Below are 23,793 nucleotides of genomic sequence, written 5' to 3' on the forward strand. Positions count from 1 at the left end.
TGGTTCGCTATGGCGACTCTACCCGTGAAAACGAGGACTTCGAATCATAGAATCATCACAGTTCAAGAAGGATACTGACAAGCTGGAACGTGTCCAGAGGAGGGCAACCAAAATGGTCAAAGGCCTGGAAACGATGTCTTATGAGGAACGGCTTAGGGAGCTGGGTATGTTTAGCCTGGAGAAGAGAAGGTTAAGGGGTGATATGATAGCCATGTTGAAATATATCAAAGGATGTCATATAGAGGAGGGAGAAAGGTTGTTTTCTGCTGCTCCAGAGAAGCGGACACAGAGCAATGGATTCAAGCTACAAGAAAGAAGATTCCACCTAAACATTAGGAAGAACTTCCTGACAGTAAGAGCTGTTCAGCAGTGGAATTTGCTGCCAAGGAGTGTGGTGGAGTCTCCTTCTTTCTAGATCTTTAAGCAGAGGCTTGACAGGCATATGTCAAGAATGCTTTGATGGTGTTTCCTGCTTGGCAGGGGGTTGGACTGGATGGCCCTTGTGGTCTCTTCCAGCTCTATGATTCTATGATTCTAATCCTCCCCTGGATTTGCCACCCTGCCCAGCTGTCCCCAGCCTGCCACCTGAGGTGGCTGCCTCACCAATCTTCATGGTGGGAGCCAAGCTGGGCCTGTTTGTGGAGGATTTCCATTTAAACGGCGATGCTCCTGAGCTGAGAGAGTTTCTACAGGGGAAGCCAGATAGTCTGCACTGTCGGAGACGTTGGATGTGGTCCGAAGTCGTGCAGGAAAGTGGGGAGGTGGGTGGTGAGGAGGGGGTGCAACCCCCCTCCTTGAAAATCTGCTTCAAGCTGTCAAATTCCAAAACCTTTCCCCAGAAAGCTGAGGGGGATCTGATATCTCCAGGAAGCCCGGCTCCAGCACCAGAGCAAAGAAACAATGAGGTCTGTGTGTGCCACTTCTAGAAGAGCAATAAAAATGAGCAGGAATGCAGAACAATTTCTGTGCAAGGCAAGGCTAGGAGGAGCAAGGCCCTTTGACTTACAGAAGAGGCAGCTGGGTGGTGTTTCAGTGCAAGAATATAAAAAGCATGAGCGGATTTGGGCAGTTTTCTAAACAACAATGAAAAACCCTGCCTGGTCTGTTAGCCTCTTGCAGCCTGAAAGAACAGAGCTTTTTTTTGGGGGGGGGATCTGGTTTGCTTACCTTAAACGAGGCATCTCCAAACTTCGGCCATCCAGATGTTTTGGACTACAATTCCCATCTTCCCCGACCACTGGTCCTGTTAGCTAAGGATCATGGGAGTGATCGTTTGGACTACTGCAATGCGCTCTATGTGGGGCTACTTTTGAAGGTGACCCGGAAACTACAATTAATCCAGAATGCGGCAGCTAGACTGGTGACTGGGAGCGGCCGCCGGGACCACATAACACCGGTCTTGAAAGACATGTATTGGCTCCCAGTACATTTCCGAGCACAATTCAAAGTGTTGGTGCTGACCTTGAAAGCCCTAAACGGCCTCGGTCCAGTATACCTGAAGGAGCATCTCCACCCCCACCGTTCTGCCCGGACACTGAGGTCCAGCGTTGAGGGCCTTCTGGCGGTTCCCTCGCTGCGAGAAGCCAAGTTGCAGGGAACCAGGCAGAGGGCCTTCTCAGTAGTGGCACCCGCCCTGTGGAACACCCTCCCACCAGGTGTCAAAAAGAAAACCAACTACCAGACTTTTAGAGGACATCTGAAGGCAGCCCTGTTTAGGGAAGCTTTTAATCTTTAAGAAATTAGTGTATTTTAATATTTCTGTTGGAAGCCGGCCAGAGTGGCTGGGGAAACCCAGCCAGATGGGCGGGGTCTAAATAATAAATTATTATTATTTATAATAATAATAATAATAATGTCTGCCTTAAAACTTCCCCCACCCTACTAATCAAAGGAAGAAAAATATGTAGCTGCTTACAGTCCTCTTCATAAGACAGGGATGGGGGAACTGGATCTGGACACATTACACCCCCCACCCACCCACCCCACCCTGCTTCCATGGGCAGTGTTTGACAGGTGGAGAAGACACCCACCTGTTAATCGCCTGACATCACCATGATGTCAGATGATCCATTTTCACACATCAACTGCAATTCAATCAATGGCTCCTCCTCATCCTGGGGAGAAGTGACTATGATATTCTTGATTTCAGCAAGGCCTTTGACAAGGTGCCCCATGATATTCTTGTAAAGAAGCTGGTAAAATGTCGGCTAGGCAATGCTACCATTCAGTGGATTTGGAACTGGCTGGCTGACCGAACCCAAAGGGTGCTCATCCATGGCTCCTCTTCATTCTGGAAAGTAGTGACTAGTGGGGTGCCACAGGGTTCTGTCTTGGGCCCAGTCTTCTTCAACATCTTTATCAATGACTTGGATGATGGGCCTGAGGGCATCCTGAGCAAGTTTGCAGATGACACCAAATGGGGAGGGGTGGCTAATACCCCAGAGGACAGGATGACCTGAACAGATTAGACAACTGGGCCAAAGCAAACAAGATGAATTTTAACAAGGAGGAATGTAATGTACTCCACTTGGGCAAAAAAAATGAAAGGCACAAATATAGGATGGGAGACACCTGGCTTGAGAGCAGTACATGTGAATAGGGTCTAGGAGTCTTGGTAGACCACAATCTTGACATGAGTCAACAGTGTGATGCAACAGCTCAAAAAGCCAATGCAATTCTGGGCTGCATCAATAGGAGTATAGCATCTAGATCAAGGGAAGTAATAGCACCACTGTATTCTGCTCTGGTCAGACCTCACCTGGAGTACTGTGTCCAGTTCTGGGCACCACAGTTCAAGAAGGATACTGACAAGCTGGAACGTATCCAGAAGAGGGCAACCAAAATGGTCAAAGGCCTGGAAACGATGCCTTATGAGGAACGGTTTAGGGAGCTGGGTATGTTTAGCCTGGAGAAGAGAAGCTTAAGGGGTGATATGATAGCCATGTTCAAATATATCAAAGGATGTCATATAGAGGAGGGAGAAAGATTGTTTTCTGCTGCTCCAGAGAAGCAGACACGGAGCAATGGATTCAAACTACAAGAAAGAAGACTCCACTTCAAGATTAGGAAGAACTTCCTGACAGTAAGAGCTGTTTGGCAGTGGAATTTGCTGCCAAGGAGTGTGGTGGAGTCTCCTTCTTGGGAGGTCTTTAAGCGGAGGCTTGACAGGCATATGTCAGGAATGCTTTGATGGTGTTTCCTGCTTGTCAGGGGGTTGGACTGGATGGCCTTTGTGGTCTCTTCCAACTCCAGGATTCTATGATTCTACTAGCTGACCCGGCCACGCGTTGCTGTCAGCCATATGTCAAGAATGCTTTGATAGTGTTTCCTGCTTGGCAGGGGGTTGGACTGGATGGCCCTTGTGGTCTCTTCCAACTCTATGATTCTATGATTCTAAGATTGACAACAGGAACAAGGGGGAAATAAATATCCACATCAGGATCAGTTGCCTAAGAGTCATCAGTTTCTAGGAATCACAAGTGGGGGCGAGAGTTGCTGCACGCAGGGCCTGTTTGTGGGTCTTTGCAGAGATAACTGGCTGGTCACTGTGAGAACAGGATGCTCAGCTAGATGGGCCTTTGCCTGATCCCTGGCGGCCCTCCTCTTCTTTTTCAGTATGTGTGTGTGTGTGTGTGTCATGACAAGGCAAGGTGGGAAGAGTCAGCTTCTGCCTCTCCGGCACATTTGTGTTTGTGATTTTTCAGAGCATCTGGGACCCTGCCCTCTGGAGGCCGGACCAGTGGCTCATTAGCTGAATTGCCTGCTGAAACTGGATACCTGGCTCCCTCCAGCCAAAAAAGCAGACTTCCTGAAAGCTATTTAAACAGGACAAGGGACACCTTCTCTCAGAGGCATCCCACACCCCTTCTCCGGCCCGTCTCCACACCAAGCCAAACATCTCCCTCCCGAATCCGTCTTCTCCATGGACTGACCTATTCCAGAATCACTCGAATCCTTCGGGCAGGGAAGAAGAAGCAGCCACCTGCAGGGAAGAAACCCAGAGGAGACTCTCCTGAGATGCACTAGGGGCCCTCAAACTCGCAGCAGGGATTGGCATCTCCCAAGGCTCGAACGTTCACAGTGATTCCTTCGTTCGGGAATCAAATTGCTATGTGAAAAAAAGGAGAGCAGCTCCCTACAAGAGATCGGTTTAAAAACGCCTGTCAAGACCAATGACTGGAACTGCTGTTCACCTGGATATAGAGTAAGTGTCCATTATCACGATGGGGCGACTTTGCACACCTGGGCAGCTCTACAAGGCCGTGAGTTGGGCTGAAATGAACAGGGTTTAACTCTCAGGTAAGAGGGCATAGGACAGGGGTGGCCAACTTCCAAGAGACTGCGATCTAGCCTGGAGAAGAGAAGGTTAAGGGGTGATATGATAGCCATGGTCAAATATATCAAAGGATGTCATATAGAGGAGGGAGAAAGGTTGTTTTCTGCTGCTCCAGAGAAGCGGACACGGAGCAATGGATTCAAACTACAAGAAAGAAGATTCCACCTCAACATTAGGAAGAACTTCCTGACAGTAAGAGCTGTTTGGCAGTGGAATTTGCTGCCAAGGAGTGTGGTGGAGTCTCCTTCTTCAGAGGTCTTTAAGCAGAGGCTTGACAGGCATATGTCAAGAATGCTTTGATGGTGTTTCCTGCTTGGCAGGGGGTTGGACTGGATGGCCCTTGTGGTCTCTTCCAGCTCTATGATTCTATGATTCTATTCACAGAGTTTAAAAAGTGGCAGTGATCTACCCCCCTTTTGGGGGTTCAGCTCAAAGTTGTGGAGCTTTTTTTAAAGAAGGAAAGCCCTGTTTGGGGGGGGGGTTTCACATAAAAGTTGTTGAGCTTCTTTAGGGAAGAAAGCGACATTGAGCTTTTTTCAGAAGGAAAGCCCTGTTTTTTGTGGTTCAGGTCATTTTAGGGGTGCAGGGCAAAGATGTTGAGCTTTTTTTAGGGCAGCCACAGTTGTTCAGCTTCTTTGGGGGGGGAGCAAGTGATCTACCAGTGATCTACCGGTAGACATGTTGGACATGCCTGGGGTATAGGATAAGGTTACCAGATTTTGTATGGGGACCGATTTGTAAATCCTGGGACTGCCCCCGGGAAATGGGGATGTCTGGTAACCTTGTGCCCCTGAAGGACCAGGTGTGCAGCCTTTGAGTCATTTTGGACTCACAGCTGTCCATGGAGGCGCAGGTCAATTGTGTGTCCAGGGCATCTGTCTATCAGCTCCATCTGGTACGCAGGCTGAAACCCTACCTGCCTGCAGACTGTCTTGCCAGAGTGGTTCATGCTCTAGTTATCTCCCGCTTCGACTACTTCAATGCACTCTATGTGGGGCTACCTTTGAAGGTGACCCGGAAACTACAACTAATCCAGAATGCGGCAGCTAGACTGGTGACTGGGAGCGGCCGCAGAGACCACATAACACCGGTCCTGAAAGACCTACATTGGCTCCCAGTACGTTTCCGAGCACAATTCAAAGTGTTGGTGCTGACCTTTAAAGCCCTAAACGGCCTTGGTCCAGTATACCTGAAGGAGCATCTCCACCTCCATTGCTCTGCCCGGACACTGAGGTCCAGTGCCGAGGGCCTTCTGGCGGTTCCCTCGCTGCGAGAAGCCAAGTTGCACGGAACCAGTAGAGGGCCTTCTCCGTAGTGGCGCCCGCCCTGTGGAACACCCTCCCACCAGAGGTCAAAGAGAACAACAATTACCAGACCTTTAGAAGGCATCTCAAGGCAGCCCTGTTTAGGGAAGCTTTTGATGTTTGATGGATTTCTGTATTTCAATATTTTGTTGGAAGCCGCCCAGAGTGGCTGGGGAAACCCAGCCAGATGGGCAGGGTATAAATAATAAATTATTATTATTATTAGTAGTAGTAGTACAGGATTGCAGCCTAAGTGGGGTGGCGGGGAGAAGCATTGATCAAATGGGGAAAAAATAGGTCGAGGCTTAAGGCTTCTGATTGTTTCTGAATAACTACAGTTACAGGTCGGTAGCCGTGTTGGTCTGACGTAGTCGAAACAAAATAAAAAAATTCCTTCCAGCAGAACCTTAAAGACCAACTCAGTTTTTTATTTTGGTATGAGCTTTCGTGAGCATGCACACTTCATCAGATACACTGAAATAGAAGTCCCCAGATGCTTATATGTAGATAAAGGGTGGGGAGGGGTATAACTCAGAAGGGTAGTGGAAATGGGTGATTGACTGACTGATAGCTGTCGACGATTGTAAATGACTGCAAATGGTCTTGCATGAAAAAGCAATCTTTTTTTTTAACATGATAAAGAATTTCAGAAATAGACTGGAAAGAGAAGTTGCTGAATTGCAACTTATCACCAAGCTTAAAACCATGGAGAGACCTGGTTTGAACAGAGACGTTGGATTCTTATTATACATGATAAAGCGATCTTCAGCCATCTCACCCCTTGCTTTTTAATGCAAGACCATTTGCAGTCGTTTGCAGTTGTCAACAGCTATTGGTCAGTCAATCACCCATTTCCACCACTCTTCAGAGTGATACCCCTCCCCACCCTTTCTCTGCATATAAGCTTCTGGGGACTTCTATGTCAGTGTATCTGAAGAAGTGTGCATACACACGAAAGCTCATACCAAAATGAATAACTCCAGTTCTCATTTAGAACCATTCTAGGGTGTTTGGGTGTTTTCAACTCTAGCTACTTAAAGAGAAGAAGGGAAACTAGGGGAAAGCATTCTCTCGGGCAATTCCTACTATTTTGCTTGCGTCCATTTCTTGAAAGCATTGATGAAATGTTTTTAAATAACGAGTGTGGTCACCTCTGCCTTTTACTGGGACCCAGGTGGCGCTGTGGGTTAAACCACAGAGTCTAGGGCTTGCTGATCAGAAGGTCGGCGGTTCGAATCCCTGCAACAGGGTGAGCTCCCGTTGCTCGGTCCCAGCTCCTGCCCACCTAGCAGTTCGAAAGCACATCAAAGTGCCAGTAGATAAATAGGGAAGGTAAACAGCATTTCCATGCGCTGCTCTGTTTCGCCAGAAGTGGCTTTGTCATGCTGGCCACATGACCTGGAAGCTGTACGCCGGCCCCCTCGGCCTATAGAGCGAGATGAGCGCCACAACCCCAGAGTCGGTCACAACTGGACGTAATGGTCAGGGGTCCCTTTACCTTTACCTTTACTTGAAGAGAAGAAGGAAAATGAGGAAAAAGCATTCTCTTGGGCAATTCCTAGTATTTTGCTTGTGTCCATTTCTTGAAAGCATCAATGAAATGTTTTTAAATAACGAGTGTGGTCACCTCTGCCTCTTACTGGGAGGGAGATTTTTTTCGCAGTCCATCTGGCAAGCTCTGCAACTGGAAACATGCAAAGGAAACATGCTGAGCCCCATTAAGGATGCACCCCTCAGCAACAGAGTTCATGGGGGGCTTACTCAGGACTTCATCCTTTAAACTTGCAGGGGTGGCCAACTCCCAAGAGATTGTGATCTACTGACAGAGTTAAAAACTGGCAGTGATCTACCCCCTTTTGGGGGGGGCTCAGGTCAAGGTTGTTGAACTTTTTCTACGAAGGAAAGCCCTGTTTTTTGGGGTTCAGGTCGAAGTTGTTGAGCTTTTTAGGGAGGAGAGGAAAGCCCTGTTTTTTGGGGGGTTTAGGTCTAAAAGTTGTTGACCTTCTTTTAGGGAGAACAAAAGCCACATTTTTGGGTGGTGCAGGGCAAAAATGTTGAGCTTTTCTTTTAGGGAAGCTAAAGTTGTCGAGCTTCTTTAGGAGGAGCCAGTGATCTACCACAGACATCCAGTGATCTACCGGTAGATCGCGATCTACCTGTTGGATGTGCCTGCAAAAGGAATGCAAATTGATGAACCCCACATTTCTTCCAGATGAAGCTGTTGCAGATCAATTCAGGCCATCGGTCCATCGTGTGCGTTTGTGTGCGTTTGTGTAGATGACAGATAGGACTGGTTTGTTGGCAAATCGTAGCCCTTTCCTGTTTTCCTTCGCAAGCACCGTGTTTCTCCGAAAATAAGACACCGTCTTATATTAATTTTTCCTTAAAAAACCCCACACACTATGGCTTATTTTCAGGGGGTGTCTTATTATATATCTATCACTATGGCTTATTTCCGGGGTATTACTGTAAAAACTGGAGTTCTGGGTGAAGTCCAGAAAGAAACCGTAAATTGCAAGAACTCGGGCCAGGAGGAAGATGAATTTCAAGGAAGTCTTCCAAAGGTTTTATTTATGTAATGAGAAGATGAATTCAAAGAGGAATCAATTCCAGTATGATAGCGAGGCAAATAAAAATAAATCCCAGGGGGAAAAAATCCCAGGACAAGGCCCTGTTTTGACAATTCTTCAATGTTTGAATGGTCAGAGTGTACCAAGTCTGTTTGCCTTCTTACTTGAAATTCATCTTCCTCCTGGCCCGAGTTCTTATTTTCGGGGTATGGCTTATATTCCTGGAATGCTTAAAAATCCTGCTATGGCAGGCACCCCCAAACTTTGGCCCTCCAGATGTTTGGGACTACAATTCCAATCATCCCTGACCACTGGTCCTGTTAGCTAGGGATCATGGGAGTTGTAGGCCAAAACATCTGGAGGGCCGCAGTTTGGGGATGCCTGTGCTATGGCTTATTTTATGGCTACATCTTATTTTCGGAGAAACAGGGTACTACGGTAATAGATGCAGATTGATATCGTATTTATGGCAGCTCGGGAGGCCTCCTGCCACCTCCTTGCTTTCAATTACAGTATCTGGAGGAGAGTTCGTTCACTTTTCATTACCTGTTCTTCAAGCACTGGTATGTTTTCCCCATAAATGTTCCTTTCCTTTCCTTAATTTTTTTTAAAATTAACTTTATTGAAATTCAAATTCAAATACAATCACATAATCACCTACCCACTCAAAAAAACAAAACAAAACAAAACCATAATATAAAGAATATAGAAATAATAACATACAAAATCATATAGAAATAATAATGAAAACATATCCTATAATGAAATAATAATGAAAATGTAATGTAAAACTTAATATCATGTGGCGTCAAACAGAAATAATACGGTAATACTCATAATCATAAAAAATACAGACTAAAGAACCAAAATGCATACATTCAAATACTCATTCATACCCAAAATCATAATAATCAAAATAATCAAAAAATAATATTTTTTTTAAATTTTGTTTTGACTGCGTCAGACCAGCACGGCTACCTACCTGTAACAAAATAATCCAGATACATTTCAGCTATATTCACCTCAAATTATTCCCCTATATCTCCTCCTCTCCTGTCAGACTTCCACTCATCGCTCTCTCAGGTTCTTTAAATACTGTGTTTCGTTACTGCTTCCCCTCATTCCTACAAATATATATCCTATAGTTCTCGAATATAATCATAACTCACAAAAAAGGAAATAAAAGATTCATCATCTTTCAATTTTATCAACGTAAATCAAATCAGCTCGATACGAGACTTTAGAAATAAACCCAGGATTTTATCACGGGGCACTGTCCCTTCATGTATTCCTTTCCTTTCCTTCCCTTTGGGAAGAGAACCTTGCAATGCCCTGCTCCTTCCTGCTCCTTCTCAGTATACTTACTTAGTTGGAAGTTAAAGGAGCACTAAGCACTCCAGGCAGCTCCTCGCTCCCATCACTGTTTGAATCCACCCACCACCACCCCTGCCCCCCCCCCCAATCCAGGAAGTAGCTGTGGAAGCCAAATAAAAGACGCCTTGTGGCTCTTTCAAAGGCGGTTGCTGCAATCCTGCCTAGCACACCTACCGAAAGCCCTATTTTGGGGAGGGGGGGGAAGCCCAGGATTGCAGTGATAGCAGCTGAAGCTTGCAAGGATTACAGGCTACTTCGTCAGATGCCTTTTTCTGCACAATGCACTTTGGGGTATCTCCAGCCTATTTTTGCAAAGCATTTACTTAAAGGGAGTGTGTGTGTGTGTGTGTGTGTGTGTGTGTGTGTGTGTGTGTGTGTAAAAAGTCAAACCCTTTCCCATAACTCTTGCTCAACTCCTCACATACAATCTGGAGGAAAGTCATTTCCTGTTAGAGGTGCAACTGACTGGAGTGGGAAAATAATTTTTCAAAACAAAACAAAACTGTGTGAGTGCCTGGGAGGCGGTTGGAGGATGGATGGCGGCTATCAGATTGAGGTTGAATCCTGACAAGACAGAAGTACTGTTTTTGGGGGACAGGGGGCGGGCGGGGGCGGGGGATTCCCTGGTCCTGAATGGGATAACTGTGCCCCTGAAGGACCAGGTGCGCAGCCTGGGAGTCATTTTGGACTCAGCTGTCCATGGAGGCGCAGGTTAATTCTGTGTCCAGGGCGGCTGTCTACCAGCTCCATCTGGTACGCAGGCTGAGACCCTACCTGCCTGCAGACTGTCTGGCCAGAGTGGTGCATGCTCTGGTTATCTCCCGCTTGGACTACTGCAATGCGCTCTACGTGGGGCTACCTTTGAAGGTGAGCCAGAAACTGCAATTAATCCAGAATGCGGCAGCTAGACTGGTGACTGTGAGCGGCCGCCGAGACCACATAACACTGGTCCTAAGAGACCTACATTGGCTCCCAGTACGTTTCCGAGCACAATTCAAAGTGTTGGTGCTGACCTTTAAAGCCCTAAACAGCCTCGGTCCAGTATACCTGAAGGAGCGTCTCCACCCCCATTGTTCAGCCCGGACACTGAGATCGAGCGCCGAGGGCCTTCTGGCGGTTCCCTCACTGCGAGAAGCAAAGCTACAGGGAACCAGGCAGAGGGCCTTTTCGGTAGTGGCGCCCACCCTGTGGAACGCCCTCCCATCGGAGGTCAAGGAGATAAACAACTACGTGACATTTAGAAAACACCTAAAGGCAGCCCTGTTTAGGGAAGTTTTTAATCTGTCATATTTTAATGTATTTTGGTATTTGTTGGAAGCTGCCCAGAGTGGCCGGGGAAACCCAGCTAGATGGGCGGGGTATAAATAATAAATAATAATAACAACAAAACAAAACAAAACAACAAGTGAAACCCTAGACACCTCTACTCGGATTTAAGTCCCACTGGGTTCAATGAGACTTAACTGTGCAATGCGATCCTATGCTGTACATGTTTACTAAGGTTAAATGAATAACTAAAAGTTATTGCCTGATCCCTGGGTAGCTGTGTTAGTCTGTAGCAGCAACGTGCTGGGGTCAGGTGTGTGTTAATATGGTTCTCAAGAAAATGTATCAGGCAGTATGCTCAGTTGCCTCTTTCCCCCCCCAAAACCTGTTGACTATTGAAAAGTGATTCAAAGGTACCCCTCCCCCTTTTGCAACATACGTACATTTGCAAAACATTTGAGGCAGCATTAATATCTACAACCATGGAACGATTCTATATGTTATATACCTATACTGTACATACCTATATATGTAATTAAAAACCTTCATTGGATTTGCAACTTTCCCAAGCGCTCTCCCTCCGCGTCTACACTGTTGTCGTTTAGTTATTTAGTCGTGTCCGACTCTTTGTGACCCCATGGACCAGGCACCCCCAAACTTTGGCCCTCCAGATGTTTTGGACTACAATTCCCATCTTCCCTGACCACTGGTCCTGTTAGCTAGGGATCATGGGAGTTGTAGGCCAAAACATCTGGAGGGCCGCAGTTTGGGGATGCCTGCCATGGACCATATCATGCCAGGCACTCTTGTCTTCCACTGCCTCCTGCAGTTTGGTCAAACTCTTATTTGTACGGTAGCTTCAAGAACACTGTCCAGCCATCTCGTCCTCTGTCGTCCCCTTCTCCTTGTGCCCTCCATCTTTCCCATCAGGGGAGTCGTCTTTTCACATGAGGTGGCTATGTTGGTGGCTTCAAGAACACTGTCCAACCATCTCGTCCTCTGTCATCCCCTTCTCCTTGTGCCCTCAATCTTTCCCAGCATCAGGGTATTTTCCAGGGAGTCTTCTCTTCTCATGAGGTGGCCAAAGTACTGGAGCCTCAGCTTCACAATCTGCCCTTCCAGTGAGCACTCGGGGCTGATCTCCTTCAGAATGGATAGGTTTGATCTTCTTGCAGTCCATGGGACTCTCAAGAGTCTCCTCCAGCACCATAATTCAAAAGCATCCATTCTTCGGCGATCAGCCTTCTTTATAGTCCAGCTCTCACTTCCATACATCACTACTGGGAAAACCAAAGCTTGAACTAAACGGACCTTTGTTGGCAAGGTGATGTCTCTGCTTTTTAAGATGCTGTCTAGGTTTGTCATTGCTTTTCTCCCAAGAAGCAGGCGCCTTTGAATTTTGTGACTGCTGTCACCATCTGCAGTGATCAAGGAGCCCAGGAAAGTAAAATCTCTCACTGCCTCCATTTCTTCCCCTTCTATTTGCCAGGAGGTGACAGGACCAGTGGCCATGATCCTGGTTTTTTTGATGTTGAGCTTCAGACCATATTTTGCGCTCTCCTCTTTCACCCTCATTCAAAGGTTCTTTCATTCCTCCTCACTTTCTGCCATCAAGGTTGTGTTGTCTGCATATCTGAGGTTGTTGATATTTCTTCCAGCAATCTTAATTCCGGCTTGGGATTCATCTAGTCCAGCCTTTCGCATGATGAATTCTGCATATAAGTTAAATAAGCAGGGAGACAATATACAACTTTGTCGTACTCCTTTCCCAATTTTGAACCAGTCAGTTGTTCCATATCCAGTTCTAACTGTAGCTTCTTGTCCCACATAGAGATTTCTCAGGAGACACATGAGGTGATCAGGCACTCCCATTTCTTTATGAACTTGCCATAGTTTGCTGTGGTCAACACAGTCAAAGGCTTTTGCATAGTCAATGAAGCAGAAGGAGATGTTTTTCTGGAACTCTCTAGCTTTCTCCATAATCCAGCACATGTTTGCAATTTGGTCTCTGGTTCCTCTGGCCCTTCGAAATCCAGCTTGCACTTCTGGGAGTTCTCGGTCCACATACTGCCTAAGCCTGCCTTGTAGAATTTTGAGCATAACCTTGCTAGCGTGTGAAATGAGCACAATTGTGCAGTAGTTGGAGCATTCTTTGGCGCTGCCCTTCTTTGGGATTGGGATGTAAACTGATCTTCTCCAATTCTCTGGCCATTGCTGAGTTTTCCAAACTTGCTGGCATATTGAGTGTAGCACCTTAACAGCATCATCTTTTAAAATTTTTTAATAGTTCAGCTGGAATATCATCACTTCCGCTGGCCTTGTTATTAACAGCGCTTTCTAAGGCCCATTTGACTTCACTCTCCAAGATGTCTGGCTCAAGGTCATCAACCACACTACCTGGGGTGTACGAGACCTCCATATCTTTCTGGTATAATTCCTCTGTGTATTCTTGCCACCTCTTCTTGATGTCTTCTGCTTCTGTTAGGTCCTTACCACTTTTGTCCTTTATTATGGTTATCTTTGTAAGAAGTCTTCCCTTCATATCTCCAATTTTCTTGAACAGATCTCTGGTTTTCCCCATTCTATTGTTTTCCTCTATATATAAACCTGTATATGTGTGTGTGTGTGTGTGTGTGTGTGTGTGTGTGTGTGTGTGTGTGTGTGTATACACACACACTGTATACTGTATACTGTATATACCTATATAATTTAATAAAAAAATTCCTTCAGTAGCACCTTAAAGACCAACTAAGTTTTTATTTTGGTATGAGCTTTCGTGTGCATGCACACTTCTTCAGATACAGTGAAATGGAAGTTTCCAGGCACTTATGTAGAGAAGGGGTGGGGAGGGGTGGGGATGGGGAGGGGGGATCACTCAGAAGGGTGGTGGAAATGGGTGATTGACTGACTGATAGCTGTTGATGACCAGAAACGACTGCAAATGGTTTTGCATGAAAAAGCAAGGGTTGAGATGGCTGAAGATCGCTTATCATGTATAATGAGATAAGAATCCGATATCTCTGTTCAAACCAGGTCCCTCCATGGTTTTGAGCTCGGTGATAAGTTGCAATTCAGCAACTTCTCTTTCCAGTCTATTTCTGAAATTCTTTTGTAGTAAGACAGCTACTTTGAGATCTTGTATAGAATGTCCTGGGAGATTGAAGTGTTCTCCTACTGGTTTTTCTGTCTTCTGGTTCCTGATGTCAGATTTATGTCCATTTATCCTTTGGCGTAGGGTTTGGCCTGTTTGTCCAATATAGAGAGCTGAAGGGCACTGTTGGCATTTGATGGCATACACAATGTTAGAGGATGAGCAATTAAATAGTCCTGAGATGGTATGTTGGATGTTGTTGGGGCCAGTAATGGTGTTGTCTGGGTGTATGTGGCAGCAAAGTTGGCATCTGGGTTTATTGCAGGCTCTGGTACCAGTGTCCATGTTAAGTCTGGTGGTTGTATTATTGTGGGTGAGGAGTTGTTTAAGATTGGGTGGCTGTCTGTAGGCAATGAAAGGTCTTCCTCCCAGAATTTAAAACCTTCCTTGGATTTGCAACTTTCCCAAGTGCTCTCCCTCCGTATCTGCACTAGAGGGCAGAAAAGAGCAGCAACTGCAGGGAGCTGCTTTTGGTTTTTGGTTTGTTTTTTAACTCCAAAAACCCACCCCAAACCGTTTTTTTTTCCTTCACTGCTCCAAATCTTCCCTTTCCCCCTTTCCAAAGTCCTTGTGGCGGAAGGACACCGGTATCTGCATCTCCAAAAGCAGAAAGAGTCTGCACAATCGTGCGCGCCTGCTCTCGCGCCACCAAGCAAGGGCTGAGCAAAACCCCTGTGCCCAGAGGTGGGGAAGGAAAGAAAGAAAGAAGGAAAGAAAGAAGGAAGGAAAGAAAGAAAGAAAGAAAGAAAGAAAGAAAGAAAGAAAGAAAGAAAGAAAGAAAGAAAGAAAGAAAGAAAGAAAGGGGATCGTATCCCCCCACAACTGAGTTTTTTTGTTTGTTTGTTTTTTTAAGAGGGTGGGTGCGAGGGAGAGAAAGGAAGGAGTCGCGTGTCGGGATACCATTCTAAGGCTGCGCGCCCGTCGATCATGCGGGCGCTTCGCTTCCCAACGTCCCGTTTCTTTTCTCCTTCCTCCCCTCCTTTTCCCCCCAAGGCACCCGCGATCGGAGACTTAAATGGGATTTAACAGTCCTCCCCCTCCTCCTCCGCCAGCGACCAAGGAGGGACTGCAGCGCAGAGCGCGAGCGCAACGGGAGCGAGGCGCAGGGGGATCTCTGGGGCTGCGGAGCTGAAGAGCCCCGGCGTCCGAGGGAGGGAGGGTGGGGGGAAGGCAGGCAGGGGGAAAGGATGCGCCCCCAAGGCAGCTTTCTGAGGGATCGCAGCGGAACAATGCACTAAAAACGTGATGAAGCTGGAATTAGCACCGCTCTCCAAACTCAAAGCAGCGGCAGCAGCAGCGAGCAGGGGGTGAGTAGTGAAAGCCAGGAGCGGGAGGTGAGAATGGTTGGGGCGGGAGTGCTTCTGCTGCGTGTGTGTGTGTGTGTGTGTGTGTGTGTGTGTGTGTGTGTGTGTGTCGCCTCCCCCCCCCCGCCTCAGAATTTGCACCCCAAACGCAGCGAGGCTGGTTCTTAGAATCATAGAATCCTAGAATTGGAAGAGACCACAAGGGCCATCCAGTCCAACCCCCTGCCAAGCAGGAAACACCATCAACGCGTTCTGGACATATGCCTGTCAAGCCTCTTCTTAAAGACCTCCAAAGAAGGAGACTCCACCACACTCCTTGGTAGCGAATTCCACTGCTGAACAGCCCTTACTGTCAGGAAGTTCTTCTTAATGTTGAGGTGGAATCTTCTTTCTTGTGGTTTGAATCCATTGCTCTGTGTCTGCTTCTCTGGAGCAGCAGAAAACAACCTTTCTCCCTCCTCTATATGAAATCCTTTTATTTATTTGAACATGGCTATCATATCACCCCTTAACCTTTTCTTCTCCAGGCTAAACATACCCAGCTCCCTAAGCCGTTCCTCATAAGGCATCGTTTCCAGGCCTTTGACCATTTTGGTTGCCCTCTTCTGGACATGTTCCAGCTTGTCAGTATCCTCCTTGAACTGTGGTGCCCACAACTGGACACAGTACTCCAGGTGAGGTCTGACCAGAGCAGAATACAGTGGTACTATTACTTCCCTTGATCTACATGCTATGCTCCTATTGATGCAGCCCAGAATTGCATTAGCTTTTTGAGCTGCTGCATCACACTGTTGACTCATGTCAAGTTTGTGGTCTACCAAGACTCCTAGATCATTTTCACATGTACTGCTCTCAAGCCAGGTGTCTCCCATCCTGTATCTGTGCCTTTCTTCTTCTTCTTTTTTTTTTGGCCCAAGTGGAGTACTTTACATTTCTCCTTGTTAAAATTCATCTTGTTTGCTTTGGCCCAGTTGTCTAATCTGTTAAGGTCATTTGGAAGTGTGATCCTGTCCTCTGGGGTATTAGCCACCCCTCCCAGTTTGGTGTCATCTGCAAACTTGCTCAGGATGCCCTCAAGCCCATCATCCAAGTCATTGATAAAGATGTTGAATAAGACTGGGCCCAAGACAGAACCCTGTGGCACCCCACTAGTTAATACTCTCCAGGATGAGGAGGAGCCATTGATGAGCACCTTTTGGGTTCTTAAACCACCTTAAAAAAATAAGTGGTGGGTTGCACCTTGCCCAGTGGTGCAGTTAGATACTAATTTGATTTCGTAGAATCTTAGAATTGCAGAGTCGGAAGGGACCCCCTGTGCCATCTAGTCCAACCCCCTGCTATGCAGGAATCTCAACTAAAGCATCCATGACAGATGGCCATCCAACCTCTGCTTAGAAACCCCCAAAGAAGGAGAGTCCACCATTTTCTGAGGGAGTCCGTTCCCCTGTTGAACTGCTCCTACCATCAAAAAGTTCTTCCTGCTGTTAATAATAATAATAATAATAATAATAATAATAATAATAATAATATATTATTTATACCCCGCCCATAGGGCTTGGCTTCCCTGCCACTCTGGGCGGCTTCCAACAAACATTAAAATACATCAAATATCACAGATTAAAAATTTCCCTAAACAAGGCTGCCTTTAGGTATTTTCTAAATGTCAGGTAGCTGTTTATCTCTCTGACCTCTGATGGGAGGGTGTTCCACAGGGCGGGTGCCACTACCAAGAAGGCCCTCTGCCTGGTTCCCTGTAGCTTTGCTTCTCGCAGTGAGGGAACCACCAGAAGGCCCTCGGCGCTGGACCTCAGTGTCCGGGCAAAGCAATGGGGGTGGAGACGCTCCTTCCGGTATACTGGACCGAGGCCATTTAGGGCGGGCATCCCCAAACAGCGGCCCTCCAGATGTTTTGGCCTACAACTCCCATGATCCCTAGCTAACAGGACCAGTGGTCAGGGATGATGGGAATTGTAGTACAAAACATCTGGAGGGCCAAAGTTTGTGGATGCCTGGTTTAGGGCTTTAAAGGTCAGCACAAACACTTTGAATTGTGCTCGGAAACGTACTGGGAGCCAATGTAGGTCTTTCAAGACCGGTGTTATGTGGTCTTGGTGGCCGCTCCCAGTCACCAGTCTAGCTGCCGCATTCTGGATTAGTTGCAGTTTCTAGGTCACCTTCAAAGGTAGCCCCACGTAGAGCGCATTGCAGTAATCCAAGCAGCAAATAACCAGAGCATGCACCACTCTGGCGAGACAGTCTGCAGGCAGGTACGGTCTCAGCCTGCGTACCAGATGGAGCCGATAGACAGCTGCCCTGGACACAGAATTGACCTGCGCCTCCATGGACAGCTGTGAGTCCAAAATGACTCCAAAATGTTTAGTCTCCTTTCTTGAACGTTGAAGCAATTGGTTTGGGACCTGTCCTCCTGAGCTGGAGAAAACAAGCTTGCTCTATCTACCATGTGACAGGCCTTAAAATACAGTATTCTAAGATGGTATCATATCTCCTCTTTACCAGGCTGTTGTTGTTTAGTCATTTAGTCATGTACGACTCTTCATGACCCCATGGACCATAGCACGCCAGGTACTCCTCTCTTCCACTGCCTCCCGCAGTTTGGTCAAACTCATGTTCGGAGTTTCGAGAACACTGTCCAACCATCTCAGCCTCTGTCATCCCCTTCTCCTTGTGCCCTCCATCTTTCCCAACATCAGGGTCTTTTCCAGGGAGTCTTCTCTACTCATGAGTTGGCCAAAGTCTTGGAGCCTCAGCTTCAGGATCTGTCCTTCCAGTGAGCACTCAGGGCTGCTTTCCTTCAGAATGGATAGGTTTGATCTTCTTGCAGTCCATGGGACTCTCAAGAGTCTCCTCCAGCACCATAATTCAAAAGCATCCATTCTTCGGCGATCAGCCTTCTTTATGGTCCAGCTCTCACTTCCATACATCACTACTGGGAAAACCATAGCTTTAACTATACGGACCTTTGTCGGCAAGGTGATGTCTCTGCTTTTTAAGATGCTGTCTAGGTTTGTCATTGCTTTTCTCCCAAGAAGCAAGCGTCTTTTAATTTCGTGACTGCTGTCACCACCTGCAGTGATCAAGGAGCCCAAGAAAGTCAAATCTCTCACTGCCTCCATTTCTTCCCCTTCTATTTGCCAGGAGGTGATGGGACCAGTGGCCATGATCCTGGTTTTTTTTATTTTGAGCTTCAGACCATATTTTGCGCTCTCCTCTTTCACCCTCATTCAAAGGTTCTTTAATTCCTCCTCACTTTCTGCCATCAAGGTTGTGTCACCTGCATATCTGAGGTTGTTGATATTTCTTCCGGCAATCTTAATTCCGTGTTGGGATTAGGGATTAGGGATCAGCAAACTTTTTCAGCAGGGGGCCAGTCCACTGTCCCTCAGACCTTGTGGGGGGCCAGACTATATTTTGAAAAAAATATATGAACGAATTCCTATGCCCCACAAAAACCCCAGAGATGCATTTTAAATAAAAGGACACATTCTACTCATGTAAAAACATGCAGATTCCCGGACCTTCAGCTGGCTGGATTGAGAAGGTGATTGGGCCGCATCCGGCCCCCGGGCCTTAGTTTGGGGACCCCTGATCTAGTCCAGCAAGTGAAGTATGTAGCTCTTATTGAGACAGAGAGTGCCGCTAGTTAAAGAGATCAGGCAGCGCCAATTGACAGGAAGCAACCTCTGCCTGAGACCTTGGAGAGCTGCTGCTAGTCAAAGTGTAAAGGACAGCCTGGCCTGGTATAACACACCTTCCAATATCTTCATGCTCTGGTTACGTCCAAAGCACAAGCTCATTTTTCAATGCATATTTAGCTAATCGTGTGAGTCTCCCTATGACTGATGGGGAAGAGAACCACAGAGGGGGGGAGAGAGGGAGAGGGAGAGGGAGAGAGGGAGAGGGGGAGAGGGAGAGGGAGAGGGAGAGGGAGAGGGAGAGGGAGAGGGAGAGGGAGAGGGAGAGGGAGAGGGAGAGGGAGAGGGAGAGAAACATTTCTGTTTTGCCCAGACTTGGCTTCAGCATGTCTGAAAGCCTCAGAACGGCTCCTCCTATTTGCCCAGATATAACTGCCTGCCATCTCTGTTGGGTTCCCCCCCCCCAGGAGCTAGGCATTTGCGCTTTGCAGGGGAAACACCTACCTGGCTTTAGAGCTGGCGCTTAAATAATAATAATAATAATAATAATAATAATTTATTTATACCCCGCCCATTGGGCTTGGCTTCCCCTGCCACTCTGGGCAGCTTCCAACAAACATTAAAGTACATCAAATATCATAGATTAAAAACTTCCCTAAACAAGGCTGCCTTTAGGTATTTTCTAAATGTCAGGTAGTTGTTTATCTCTCTGACCTCTGATGGGAGGGCGTTCCACAGGGCGGGCGCCACCACCGAGAAGGCCCTCTGCCTGGTTCCCTGCAACTTGGCTTCTCGCAATGAGGGAACCGCCAGAAGGCCCTCGGTACTGGACCTCAGTGTCCGGGCAGAACAATGGGGGTGGAGATGCACCTTCAGGTATACTGGACCGAGGCCGTTTAGGGCTTTAAAGGTCAAAACCAAAACACACAACAACGCCCAAATCATACAATACCCACCAAAATAAATGACAACCCCAAAAATAAAATCAAACAATAATAACTTCTGCTTCTCATTTTCTTATTTCAAAAATCTAAATATATAAAAATGTTCATGATGCGTGCGCAGGGGCCAATGTATGGCAATACAGGGGGGAGGGGACAACACTCCCTGGGGAAAACAGAGGGAAGGGTGTCCTACCAAAACACAGGGATGAGCCAGGCGGTTGGAGGGAGGAGGGGTGGGATACATCATGGATCGGGACAGCGTGGGGGGAATCACAGGGATGACCCACAGCAACGCGTGGCTGGGCCAGCTAGTTTCTTTTAAGACAGGCATGTTCCTGGTAGATCCTGGTAGATCTCCGGCCTCTCAGCGATCTCCTTCCCCCCCCCCAAAAAAAAGTTCGGCTCAATAACTTTGGCTTGGCTTCCTAAAAAAAAAAAAAAGCTCCACAACTTTGCCTTTCCAAAATAAGCTCCACAACTTTGCCTTCCTAAAAAAAGCTGAACAACTTTGACTTCCTAAGAAAAAGCTCAACAAGTTTGGTCCATCCAATGACAATGGGTAGATCACTGTCATTTTTTTTATATACTGTTTGTAGATCGCAGTCTATTGGGAGTTGGACATCCCTGTTATAAGACAAGGAACCTGGGGCCTGTCTGATGTCACTGGTAGCCCTTTCAGCATGGCCAGTGATCTACACTTGGAGGGCTGTATGCTCAGCACACCTAATAAAAGGAAAAATAGAGGGAAGCCCTATCTTGAAAGTTTCCGTCTGTCAGTTACAGGCCTGATAATTGAAAGCTGGCTTTGCTTTTTCCATGGAAATGGGGAGGGTGTGTGTGTTGCCAGTGCTTTCCTGGAAGCAGGTTCTCTCTCCCCTCCCCCTCACACTTTTCCTGTGATGTTGTGACTCTCCTTCATGTTATGGGTCACTGTGTGCCAGTAGAACCCTGGCTCATTTATTGCCTTTTTTTGTTACAGCCTCTGCTTGCTAACTGAACCACCTGTTGCTGCAAGTTTCTGTCTGAAGATATTTCGAAACTGAAGTAATTTTGGTGTTTTCTTCTTTTTAGGGGATTCCCGTCTTTCTGGACCGTTTTCTATTTCACCTGTTTCCTAGGATTCACACAGGGAAGTCCTGAAGGTAAATTTCAATTTTGAGAATCCTTTCCCACCCATTTTGGTAGGGGGTGGGTGGGTGGGTGAAGAACAGTATTTTATTAAGCAAATCGTTGGTTGCTTTTCTGCTTGAAGCATTCAAGGCAAGGTAGAAAACAGGCCCGGCTTGCTCATTGGCTCTAGTGGCGCATTGCGCCAGGGCGCCTGGGCGCTAAGGGGCGCCCCAGCAAGTGGGGGAGCTGCGCGGCAGCCTCCCTTTTCCCTCCGCCAGCCGCACCGCTCAGGGGAGAGCAGGGAAGTAAGTGAGCGGAACAGGGGCACTAGAACCCTGCTCCACTCTGTAGGGTCATCTCTCACCCCGGCACTGCGTTTCATTGGTAGAGGGTGACACCACATGGCAGCAGCTCTACCAATGAAATGCAGCGCCAGGGTTGGCGGGAAGGCTGTCAAACTTCCAAGGCCAGGAGCCGCGTGGCCTCTGAGGCACCTCGGCTGCTCCTGCAAAGAAGGCTGCTTCCTTGCTCCGGGCCCGGCGGCAGGGCGGCCCTTCCTCCTCGGGTCCCGCCCCGCGCTCAAGCGGCGCAGCAGAGATGCGGCGGGGCCGGCGGTCGCGGGTGTCCCGAGTGGGAGGGCCTCTGGCTTTGGTGGTGGTGGCGGACCTGCTGGTGGCGGCAACAGGGCGCTGGGCCGGCAGCGGGGCCTGCCGGACTCGGAGCTCGGCGAGACCGGTGGAGTCGCGCTCCCTTTGCAGCAGCCTCCCGAGCTCGCCCGGCAGCTCCTCCGCAGGCCCGCGTACAACAAGCCTCCGCTGGGCAGGGAAGCGGAGCTGGGCGAGCTGGGCCGCCTCATGCGCCTGGAGCTGAGCACCGCCGAGCAGCGGCGCCAGGAGGAGAGCATCTGGAGCCACCAGAGGTGAGTGACTCGGAGCCGAGAGCCAGGCAGGCCAGAGGGAAAGGGGGGGGGGCGGCAAAACTTTTTTGCGCCAGGGCGCTGGGTACCCTTAAGACGGCCCTGGTAGAAAACATAAAAGCAGCGGTGGCCACCCTCTATCCTCTGATCTGCACCTTGAGAAGTACATAGAGCTGAAAGGGGAAGTGGGAAAGAGTGCCACTCTTCCAACTTCCTCCTTCAGCTCTGTGTACTTTTCAAGAGGAAAAAACATGGCCACCTAAACTACCTCATCACCGAGTGTTCCATAGCTTTCACAGGCACCATTTTAACGACCCCTGGTTTAACAAGGAATTCCTACCTGGTTGTGCTTCTGTGTGCCACAGAACACTTGCTACTCCTGTGTAGGGGAATGAGTGTACAGGGAGAGGAGCAGGGCCACCCTTTCAGCCCTCCCAGTGTGGTGTAGTGGTTAAGAGCGGGAGACTCGTTATCTGGGGAACCGGGTTCGTGTCTCCGCTCCTCCACATGCAGCTGCTAGGTAACCTTGGGCTAGTCACACCTCTCTGAAGTCTCTCAGCCTCACTCACCTCACAGAGTGTTTGTGGTGGCGGAGGACGGGAAAGGAGAATGTTAACTGCTTTGAGACTCCTTCGGGGAGTGATAAAGCGGGATATCAAATCCAAACTCTTCTTCTTCTTACCGGGAGACTGGGAATGGGAGATTCTGGGAATAGGAGCCGGGGGATGGGAGCCAGTTTGGTGTAGTGGTTAAGAGTGGTAGACTCATAATCTGGTCTCCGCTCCTCCACATGCAGCTGCTGGGTGACCTTGGGCTAGTCACACTTCTCTGAAGTCTCTCAGCCTCACTCACCTCACAGAGTGTTTGTAGTGGTGGAGGAAGGGAAAGGAGAATGTTAGCCGCTTTGAGACTCCTTCGGGTAGTGATAAAGCGGGATATCAAATCCAAACTCCTCCTCCTCCTCCTCCTCCTCCTCCTCCTCCTCCTCCTCCTCCTCCTCCTCCTCCTCCTCCTCCTCTCCTCCTCCTCCTCCTCCTCCTCCTCCTCCTCCTCCTCCTCCTCCTCCTCCTCCTCCTCCCCCTCCCCAAGTACCTCTGCTTTCCCCACATCCAAATGTTGCAGAAGAACAAAACCTAGCATGTGAGCTGCTGTTCTTGAGGAGGGAGGATAGCATAATCACAGGGGTAGGCAACCTCAGGCCTGTGGGCTGGATGCAGCCCAATTGCCGCCTCAATCCGGCCCGCAGACGGTCCGGGAATCAGCGTGTTTTTACATGAGTAGAATGTGTGATCTTATTTAAAACTAGCTGGCCCTGCACGCGTTGCTGGATGTTAGTCTGCCGAATGGAGGGTAATAGCCGCCCTTCAGATCCCCCTGAGTCTCAGAGTCCCCCTGTTTTACAGGATCTCATGGCGGAGGCGGGGTTAGTGGGTGTGGGCTAGACTCCATGGGGAGGAAGGAGGAGGTGGAGGAGGAGCTGTGGGAAGAACGCCACTTGAGGGCGCTGTTTTAGTTTGTGGGAAAGCAGGTTTTTACCTGCGCAGGTATGAGATGAACTCCCATTGCTCGGTCCCTGCTCCTGCCCACCTAGCAGTTCGAAAGCAGGTCAAAGTGCAAGTAGATAAATAAGGAAGGTAAACGGCGTTTCCGTGCGCTGCTCTGGTTCGCCAGAAGCGGCTTAGTCATGCTGGCCACATCACCTGGAAGCTGTACGCCGGCTCCCTCCGCCAGTAAAGCGAGATGAACGCCGCAACCCCAGAGTCGTCCGCGACTGGATCTAACGGTCAGGGGTCCCTTTACCTTTACTTAGTTGGATACAACCCTATATTCATCAGCAAATTTAGAAACAATTGCCATTTAAATAG

General features: G+C 48.2%; 1 protein-coding gene across 2 annotated transcripts in view; it reads left to right on the forward strand.

Moving 5' to 3' along the window:
• The first annotated feature begins 15,150 nt into the window (after positions 1–15,150).
• The window catches only part of LOC118084239 (collagen alpha-1(XXVII) chain), a 267,599-nt gene continuing 258,956 nt past the window's right edge, over positions 15,151–23,793 (forward strand). For both annotated transcript variants that reach the window (XM_060270658.1, XM_060270659.1), the window contains exons 1-2: positions 15,151–15,308; positions 20,974–21,044. In XM_060270658.1, coding sequence (XP_060126641.1) covers positions 15,247–15,308; positions 20,974–21,044 — 133 coding nt within the window. In that variant the 5' untranslated portion in view covers positions 15,151–15,246. The remainder of the gene's footprint in view (positions 15,309–20,973; positions 21,045–23,793) is intronic.

Source organism: Zootoca vivipara, chromosome Z (assembly GCF_963506605.1).
Source record: "Zootoca vivipara chromosome Z, rZooViv1.1, whole genome shotgun sequence".
Taxonomy (NCBI): Eukaryota; Metazoa; Chordata; class Lepidosauria; order Squamata; family Lacertidae; genus Zootoca; species Zootoca vivipara.